An 11,158-nucleotide genomic window follows, 5' to 3' on the forward strand; every position below is an offset into this window, starting at 1 on the left:
TTAACGATGATTAAAATAATCCATCAAATATTCGCTGACTGTTGGTTGCTGCTACACTAACTAAGATGCAATAACTAATAACAGATATGTTATAACTAATATCTAATAACTATGATGTAATAACTAATAACAATGATGTAAAAACTAATAATGATGTAAAAACTAATAACTATTATGTAATAACTAATGTCCATAATAACTAATAACTAAGATGTAATAACTAATAACTATGATGGCAAAACTAATAACAATGATATAATAACTAATAACAATGATGTAATAACTAATAACAATGATGTAATAACTATGATATTAAAACTACTCCCTGCTTGGCACTCAGCATCAAGGGTTGGAATTGGGGGTTGAATCACCAAAATGATTTCCGGGCGCGGCCACTGCTGCTGCCCACTGCTCCCCTCACCTCCCAGGGGGTGAACAAGGGGATGGGTCAAATGCAGAGGACAAATTTCAACACACCATTGGTACTTTAACTTTAACTTTAATAACAATGATATAATAACAAATACAAATGATGTTATAACTAATATCTAATAACCATGATGCAATAACTAACATCCATAATATAATAACCAATAACTAATATGTAATAACTATGACGTAACAACTATGATGTAATAACTAATATCCATAATATAATAACTATGATGTAATAACTGATAACAATGATGTTATAACTAATAACAATGATGTAACAAATAACTAATAACTATGATGTAATAACTAATAACGATGAAACAAATAACTAATAACTATGACGTAATAACTAATAACTATGATGTAATACCGAATAACTATGATGTAATAACTAATAACAATGATGTAATAACTAATAGCAATTATGTTATAACTAATAACTATGGTGTAATAACTAATAACTATGATGTAGTAACTAATACCAAGTATGTAATAACTAATATCCATAATATAATAACTAATAAGTATGATGTAATAACTAATACCGATTATGTTATAACTAATATATAATAACTATGATGTAAAAACTAATATCCATAATATAATAACTATGATGTAATAACTAATGACTATGATGTTATAACTAATAACGATTATGCAATAACTAATAAAAATGACGTAACAAATAACTAATAACTATGATATAATAACTAATAAAAATTATCTAATAACTAATCAAAATTATGTAATAACTAATAATTGTGATTTAATAACTAATAACAATGACGTTATAACTAATAACTAGTAACTATGGTGTAATAACGAATAACTATGATGTAATAACTAATACCGATTATGTAATAACTAATATCCATAATATAATAACTAATAAATATGATGTAATAACTAATACCAATTATGTAATAACTAATATCCATAATATAATAACTAATACATATTATGTAATAACTAATACCGATTATGTAATAACTAATATCCATAATATAATAACTAATAAATATTATGTAATAACTAATACCGATTATGTTACAACTAATATATAATAACTATGATGTAATATCTCATCCATAAAATAGAAAAACTATGACGTAAAAACTATTAACTATGATGCTATAACTAATAACAATGATGTAACAACTATTAAAAATGATGTAATAAATAACTATGATGTAATAACTAATAACAATGATGTAACAACTAATATGTTTATGTAATAACTAATAACGATGTAACAACTAATACTAACATCTAGGGTTGTCCCGATACCAATATTTTGATACTTTTCGATATTTTTCTAAATAAAGGGGATCACAAAAAATTTAATTATTGACTTTAGTTTAACGAAAATTCTTAGTGTACATTAAACATATGTAACATAATAATAACTAATACCAATGACATAATAACTAATAACTATAACGTTCTAACTAATAACAATGACATAATAACTAAGTACAATGACATAATAACTAATAACTATGACATAATAACTAATAACAATGACATAATAACTAATAACTATAACATAATAACTAATAACAATGACATAATAACTAATAACTATAACGTACTAACTAATAATGACATAATAACTAATAACTATAACATACTAACTAATAACAATGACATAATAACGAATAACAATGATATAATAACTAATAACAATGACATAACTAATAACTACAACATAATAACTAATAACAATGGCATAATAACTAATAACAATGACATAATAACTTATAACTATAATGTAATAACTAATACAATGATATAACAACTAATAACCATAACGTAATAACTAACAACAATGACATAATAACTAATAACTATAATGTAATAATGACATAATAACTAATAACTATAAAGTAATAACTAATAACAATGACATAACTAATAACTAAAGTAATAACTAATAACAATGACATAACTAATAACTATAACGTAATAACTAACAACAATGACATAATAACTAATAACTATAACGTAATGACTAATAACAATGACATCACTAATAACTATAACGTGATAACTAATAACAATGACATAATAACTAATAACAATGACATAATAACTACTAAATATGACATAATAACTAATAACTATAGCATAATAACTAATAAAAATGACATAATAACTAATAACTACAACGTACTAACTAATATCAATGACATAATAACTAATAACAATGACATAATAACTAATAACTAACATATATGACATATAACTTTGACATAATAACTAATAACAATGACATAATAACTAATAACTAACATATATGACATATAACTTTGACATAATAACTAATAACAATGACATAATAACTAATAACTAACAAATATGACATAATAACTAATAACTAACATATAACTTTGATATAATAACTAATAACTATAACATAATAAACTAATAACAATGACATAATAACTAATAACTATAACGTACTAACTAATGACTATAACATAATAACTAATATCAATGACATAATAATTAATAACTAACATCAATGACATATAACTTTGATATAATAACTAATAACTAATTCCCTGGTGGTTTAAAAAGAATACACCAAAATGATCACTTAATATTTCAAAAATGAAAGACAATAGAAAAGCTATCTTGAACACATGTGTTGTACAATACATGAGAGTAGACAACCACAATGTACACCAGTGGACATCCTACCACACTTCTGGTGCCAACGTCAACAAAAGCGGTCAGCGGCCACTTCATTAGGTACACTCTCTGATCCAATGTGGACTTTTGATGGACATGTATCGATCATACACGTGTCATGTTTGTATAGTACACAACAGTAAACACCGGAATATAGACTCACGTTGGCGCCACGCCAGCGCGCCACTGCACGTGCCAGCTGCCAGATGATGACATTTGGCGCCAAAGCAACACCAGGGCAGCCCTAACGCCCGCGCGCACGCGCCTGGCGACGCATCCGCGGCGACTATGCGTGCACGTGGCTCGCCCAACGACTTCCACGCTCGCAGGTCGGAACATGCACGCGCGGCGGACTCACCTGCACGACACGGTGAGTTCAACTTTGGTGGCGGGAATGGCCGCGGTGAAGGGGTCCGCGTCCCCGATGCACGCCATGCTCGCCCCCGGACACAGCAGCGGCAGCCGCGGGCATGAGAGGACGAGGGCGGGGCGCGGGGGGGTTGGGGGGTGGGGGTGTCTTTGGTGGGGCAAGGGGCGGGGGAGGAGGAGGGGGGGAGTGATGGCCCCGAGGAGGGTCCGCGCGCGTAGCCCACCTGAGCGGTGACGCGAGGCTCTTTACGCGGGAAAAGCCTGCTGGAGTCTGACGACGACGAGAAGGGGGAGACTCACTAGCTCACAGGCTGCCACGCGCGTGCACGCTCGAGGGGAGGGGGGAGGAACGGCGTGCACGAGTACACACACACACACTTGAAAGAGAGAAAGAGAGAGAGAGAGAGAGAGAGAGAGAGAGAGAGAGAGAGAGAGAGAGAGAGAGAGAGAGAGTTTGACATTTCAATAGGCTGAGAGTTCGAGCAGCAATGTGTAATGACTTAAGTCACACCTGTGACGTCACTGATGCCACCCCTCAAAAAAGCATGCGTTTGTTTGATATGTAAATATCCGATATTAACATAAATTAGCATATTCACTACCTGCACAAAGTGCATCCAAATATTGTTCAACTTGTAATCTCAGTTTAATTAAAATACACGTCAGAATTATAATGTTGCTTTTCATATTTTACAGCATTTAATGACAAATATTTCACTTTTGACTACTTCCTGTACTTTTACACCAAAATATGAATATTTGACAACTTTTGACTTGTGTCAACATGTAGCAAGCACATACTTATGTCAACATGTAGCAAGTACATACTTGTGTCAACATGTAGCAAGCACATACTTATGTCAAGATGTAGCGACCACATATTTATGTCAACATGTAGCAAGCACAGACTTGTGTCAACATGTAGCAAGCACAGACTTGTGTCAACATGTAGCAAGCACAGACTTATGTCAACATGTAGCAAGCACATACTTGTGTCAACATGTAGCAAGTACATACTTGTGTCAAGATGTAGCGACCACATATTTATGTCAACATGTAGCAAGCACATATTTATGTCAACATGTAGGAAGCACATACTTATGTCAACATGTAGCAAGCACAGACTTGTGTCAACATGTAGCAAGCACAGACTTATGTCAACATGTAGCAAGCACATACTTATGTCAACATGTAGCAAGCACATACTTATGTCAACATGTAGCGACCACATACTTATGTCAACATGTAGCAAGCACATACTTATGTCAACATGTAGCAAACACATACTTGTGTCAACATGTAGCAACCACATACTTATGTCAACATGTAGCAAGCACATACTTATGTCAACATGTAGCAAGCACATACTTATGTCAACATGTAGCAAGCACATACTTATGTCAACATGTAGCAACCACATACTTATGTCAACATGTAGCAACCACATACTTATGTCAACATGTAGCAAACACATACTTATGTCAACAAGTAGCAAGCACATACTTATGTCAACATGTAGCAAACACACACTTATGTCAACATGTAGCAAGCACATACTTATGTCAACATGTAGCAAGCACACACTTATGTCAACATGTAGCAAGCACATATTTATGTCAACATGTAGCAACCACATACTTATGTCAACAAGTAGCAAGCACATATTTATGTCAACATGTAGCAAACACATACTTATGTCAACATGTAGCAAGCACATGCTTATGTCAACATGTAGCAACCACATACATATGTCAACATGTAGCAAGCACAGATTTATGTCAACAAGTAGCAAGCACATACTTATGTCAATATGTAGCAAGCACATACTTATGTCAACATGTAGCAAGCACATACTTATGTCAACATGTAGCGACCACATACTTATGTCAACATGTAGCAAGCACATGCTTATGTCAACATGTAGCAAGCACATACTTATGTCAACATGTAGCAAGCACATACTTATGTCAACATGTAGCAAACACATACTTGTGTCAACATGTAGCAACCACATACTTATGTCAACATGTAGCAAGCACATACTTATGTCAACATGTAGCAAGCACATACTTATGTCAACATGTAGCAAGCACATACTTGTGTCAACATGCAGCAAGCACATACTTGTGTCAACATGCAGCAAGCACATACTTGTGTCAACATGCAGCAAGCACATACTTGTGTCAACATGCAGCAAGCACATACTTGTGTCAACATGTAGCAAGCACATACTTGTGTCAACATGTAGCAAGCACATACTTGTGTCAACATGTAGCAAGCACATACTTGTGTCAACATGTAGCAAGCACATACTTGTGTCAACATGTAGCAAGCACATACTTGTGTCAACATGTAGCAAGCACATACTTGTGTCAACATGTAGCAAGCACATACTTGTGTCAACATGTAGCAAGCACATACTTGTGTCAACATGTAGCAAGCACATACTTATGTCAACATGTAGCAAGCACATACTTATGTCAACATGTAGCAAGCACATACTTATGTCAACATGTAGCAAGCACATACATATGACAACATGTAGCAAGCACATACTTATGTCAACATGTAGCAAGCACATACTTATGTCAACATGTAGCAAGCACATACTTATGTCAACATGTAGCAACCACATACTTATGTCAACAAGTAGCAAGCACATACTTATGTCAACAAGTAGCAAGCACATACTTATGTCAACATGTAGCAAACACACACTTATGTCAACATGTAGCAAGCACATACTTATGTCAACATGTAGCAAGCACACACTTATGTCAACATGTAGCAAGCACGTATTTATGTCAACATGTAGCAACCACATACTTATGTCAACAAGTAGCAAGCACATATTTATGTCAACATGTAGCAAACACATACTTATGTCAACATGTAGCAAGCACATGCTTATGTCAACATGTAGCAACCACATACATATGTCAACATGTAGCAAGCACAGATTTATGTCAACAAGTAGCAAGCACATACTTATGTCAATATGTAGCAAGCACATACTTATGTCAACATGTAGCAAACACATACTTATGTCAACATGTAGCAAACACATACTTATGTCAACATGTAGCAAGCACATACTTATGTCAACATGCAGCAAGCACATACTTATGTCAACATGTAGCAAGCACATACTTATGTCAACATGTAGCAAACACATACTTATGTCAACAAGTAGCAAGCACATACTTATGTCAACATGTAGCAAACACACACTTATGTCAACATGTAGCAAGCACATACTTATGTCAACATGTAGCAAGCACACACTTATGTCAACATGTAGCAAGCACGTATTTATGTCAACATGTAGCAACCACATACTTATGTCAACAAGTAGCAAGCACATATTTATGTCAACATGTAGCAAACACATACTTATATCAACATGTAGCAAGCACATGCTTATGTCAACATGTAGCAACCACATACATATGTCAACATGTAGCAAGCACAGATTTATGTCAACAAGTAGCAAGCACATACTTATGTCAATATGTAGCAAGCACATACTTATGTCAACATGTAGCAAACACATACTTATGTCAACATGTAGCAAACACATACTTATGTCAACATGTAGCAAGCACATACTTATGTCAACATGCAGCAAGCACATACTTATGTCAACATGTAGCAAGCACATACTTATGTCAACATGTAGCAAGCACATACTTATGTCAACATGTAGCAAGCACAGATTTATGTGAACAAGTAGCAAGCACAGTTGTATGTCAACATGTAGCAAGCACAGACTTATGTCAACATGAATGTATATACAAACCCCAAATTTGGAATTTAACGCCTGCAACAAGTTTAAAAAAAGCTGGCACGAGTGGCAAAAAAGACTGAGAAAGTTGAGGAATGCTCATCAAACACTTATTTAGAACATCCCACAGGTGAACAGGCTAATTGGGAACAGGTGGGTGCCATGATTGGGTGTAAAAACAGCTTCCATGAAATGCTCAGCCATTCACAAACAAGAATGGGGCGAGGGTCACCACTTTGTGAACAAATGCGTGAGCAAATTGTGGAACAGTTTAAGAACAACATTTCTCAACCAGCTATTGCAAGGAATTTAGGGATTTCACCATCTACGGTCCGTAATATCATCAAAGGGTTCAGAAAATCTGGAGAAACCACTGCACGTAAGCGATGATATTACGGACCTTCGATCCCTCAGGCGGTACTGCATCAAAAACTGACATCACTGTGTAAAGGATATCACCACACGGGCTCAGGAACACTTCCGAAAACCACTGTCAGTAACTACAGTTCATCACTACATCTGTAAGTGCAAGTTAAAACTCTACTATGCAAAGCGAAAACCATTTATCAACAACACCCAGAAAAGCCGTTGGCTTCGCTTGGCCCGAGCTCATCTAAGATGGACTGATGCAAAGTGGAAAATTGTTCTGTGGTTTGACGAGTGCACATTTCAAATAGTTTTTGGAAACTGTGGACGTCGTGTCCTCCGGACCAAAGAGGAAAAGAACCATCCGGATTGTTATAGGCGCAAATTGTAAAAGCCAGCATCTGTGATGGTATGGGGGTGTATTAGTGCCCAAGGCATGGGTAACTTACACATCTGTGAAGGCACCATTTATGCTGAAAGGTACATACAGGTTTTGGAGCAACATCCAAGCAACGTTATCGTGGACGCCCCTGCTTATTTCAGCAAGACAATGCATCGTAAAAGAGTGTGATTCCATTAAATTCTAAGTTAATGATAATTTGCAAAAAAAAATTACGTTTCTCAGTGTGAACATTAAATATCTTGTCTTTGCAGTCTATTCAATTGAATATAAGTTGAAAAGGATTTGCAAATAATTATATTCTGTTTTTATTTACGAGTTACACAACGTGCCAACTTCACTGGTTTTGGGGTTTTGTAATTCCTTTGTGTCAAGCGAGTGTAAAAAACAAGTTCAAAGTCACGTTGGAGGTGTTTTGTCTTTCTAAGCTTGTTGTTAAAAAACCGTGAATCGTTTGCAGGATGATTCAAACTTCAGATGTTTCATTGAGGGAAGAAGAAAAGCCAAGAAGAGGTGGAAAAAGGGCAAGTGTGTGAAGAAGAAAGCACACCTTGACACGGCTCACCTTGGTCGTGTGTTTGTGCTGCGTTCAAAGACTCCTTCATCATGGGAAATTGTGCCGACTCAGCTTCTCGTGCCTCGGAGGGCCAATGAGCAGACTAATGTGCGCACATCTGCAGCGCTGGGGGGAAAGCTGCGCGCGCAGTTTCGAAATGAGCTTCAGTCGGCATGAAAGCTCCTGAGTCCTGACCATCCCGAAACACGTACAAAGGTCAGGAGCGGCATTCCAAGCTGATGGCGGACATTTTTTAATTAACGTTTTATTGAATCGCACTGGTGCTTCCAGCTGTACGATACGCTTTAAATAATTAAGTACTTTTAAATTAAAGCAACATTGTTTTCCTTATACGAGTCAAGAGGTGAAACTAAACGCCGTTACTGCCCTCTAGTGGACAAAAGGGGTAAGTGACGTTTCATCGACTCTTATGGGAATTACTTTCTTGGAAAATTAAATATTGTTCTGGCTTTTTAGGAGCCGTGTTTGTTTTTTGAGTGTTTGATTATGTTTATTTTCTTCCATTTCAATTTATGAATTTTTTTTTTTTTAAATGTCAATCAATATTGATAACATTTTATTGAAAAAGGAGTGTCCACTTGTCTTTATTTCCGGTTTATGTGACACCAGGTGAGGTCACTTCCGTCGGTGTTAATAAAGTTGTAAACAAACACTTCCGTTTGTGTTTATTTTAAAACATGGGATTTATGGTTCTTTGAAGGGAGTCGTTCAAAAGACTGGCTCAATATCATAGTTTTGTTTTTAACTGTTAATCACAACAATATAATTTACACAAACATTACTATTCCCAAATATTGACTATCATTTTATTTTGTTGTTGTGTTTTCATCGTCTGCGTTCCATAAGGCGGTGCCATATCTCCATGCTTTGACATTGTTGTTGCTCGCAAAGAAATACACAAATAATAAGTACGAATTAAATATATTACTGGATACAAAAATGTCTAAAAACTACAATAAAAATTAGGACACAATACAAATGTGAGTACTAAATTATACTACCAGACCTAGTGTGTTAAGAGGAATGAACCCCAAAAAATTAATACGAACAAAAATAATACAATTAAAAATTAATTCAAAAAATCCTATTAAAAAATGGTAAATATATATTTTTTTAATTATACATATGGATGTATATATAATTTTTTTATTACACACACATATATATATATATATATATATATATATATATATATATATATATATATATATATATATATATATATATATATATATATATACATATATACAGTCAAGAAAATAAGTATTTGAACACCCTGCTATTTTGCAAGTTCTCTCACTTAGAAATCATGGAGGGGTCTGAAATTTTCACGGTAGGTGCATGTCCACTGTATGAGAGATAACCTAAAAAGAAAAATCCAGAAATCAAAATCTATGATTTTTTAACAATTTATTTGTGTGATACAGCTGAAAATAAGTATTTGAACACCTGTCTATCAGCTAGAATTCTGACCCTCAAAGACCTGTTAGTCCGCCTTTAAAAGTCCTCCTCCACTCCACTGTATTATCCTGAATCAGATGCACCTGTGTGAGGTCGTTAGCTGCATAAATACACCTGTCCACCCCATACAATCAGTAAGACCCAAACATTCAGCATGGCTAAGAGCAAAGAGCTGTCCAAAGACACCAGAGACAAAATTGTACAACTCCACAAGGATGGAAAGGGCTACGGAGAAATTGCCAAGCAGCTTGGTGAAAAAAGGTCCACTGTTGGAGCAATCATTAGAAAATGGAAGAAGCTAAACATGACGGTCAATCTCAATCGGAGTGGAGCCCCATGCAAGATATCGCCTCATGGGGTCTCAATGATGCTAATAAAGGTGAGGAATCAGCCCAGGACTACACGGCAGGACTTGGTCAATGACCTGAAAAGAGCTGGGACCACTGTTTCCATGGTCACTGTTGGTAATACACTAAGACGTCATGCTTTGAAATCATGCATGGCACGGAAGGTTCCCCTGCTTAAACCAGCACATGTTAAGGCCCGTCTTAAGTTTGCCAATGACCATTTGGATGATCCAGAGGAGTCATAGGAGAAAGTTTTGTGGACAGATGAGACCAAAATTGACCTTTTTGGTCATAATTCCACTGCGTGTTTGGAGGAAGAAGAATGATGCGTAGCATCCCAAGAACACCATCCCTACTGTGAAGCATGGGGGTGGTAGCATCATGCTTTGGGGGTGTTTTTCTGCTCATGGGACAGGACGACTGTACTGTATTAAGGAGAGGATGACTGCAGCCATGTATTGTGAGATTTTGGCCAAAAACCTCCTTCCCTCAGTCAGATCATTGAAGATGAGTCATGGCTGGATCTTCCAACATGACAATGACCCAAAGCACACAGCCAGGAAAACCAAGAAGTGGCTTTGTAAGAACCATATCAAGGTTCTGGAGTTGCCTAGCCAGTCTCCAGACCTAAATCCAATTGAAAATCTTTGGAGGGAGCTGAAAGTCTGTGTTACTCAGCGACAGCCCAGAAACCTGACTGATCTAGAGAAGATCTGTGTGGAGGA

General features: G+C 35.7%; 1 protein-coding gene across 1 annotated transcript in view; it reads right to left on the reverse strand.

Moving 5' to 3' along the window:
• LOC133572082 (copine-8-like) overlaps positions 1-3,727 on the reverse strand; it is a 139,964-nt gene extending 136,237 nt beyond the window's left edge. Inside the window, exon 1 of the mRNA XM_061924763.2 lies at positions 3,488-3,727. Coding sequence (XP_061780747.1) covers positions 3,488-3,564 — 77 coding nt within the window. The 5' untranslated portion in view covers positions 3,565-3,727. The remainder of the gene's footprint in view (positions 1-3,487) is intronic.
• Positions 3,728-11,158: the final 7,431 nt, after the last annotated feature.

Source organism: Nerophis lumbriciformis, linkage group LG29 (genome assembly GCF_033978685.3).
Source record: "Nerophis lumbriciformis linkage group LG29, RoL_Nlum_v2.1, whole genome shotgun sequence".
Taxonomy (NCBI): domain Eukaryota; kingdom Metazoa; phylum Chordata; class Actinopteri; order Syngnathiformes; family Syngnathidae; genus Nerophis; species Nerophis lumbriciformis.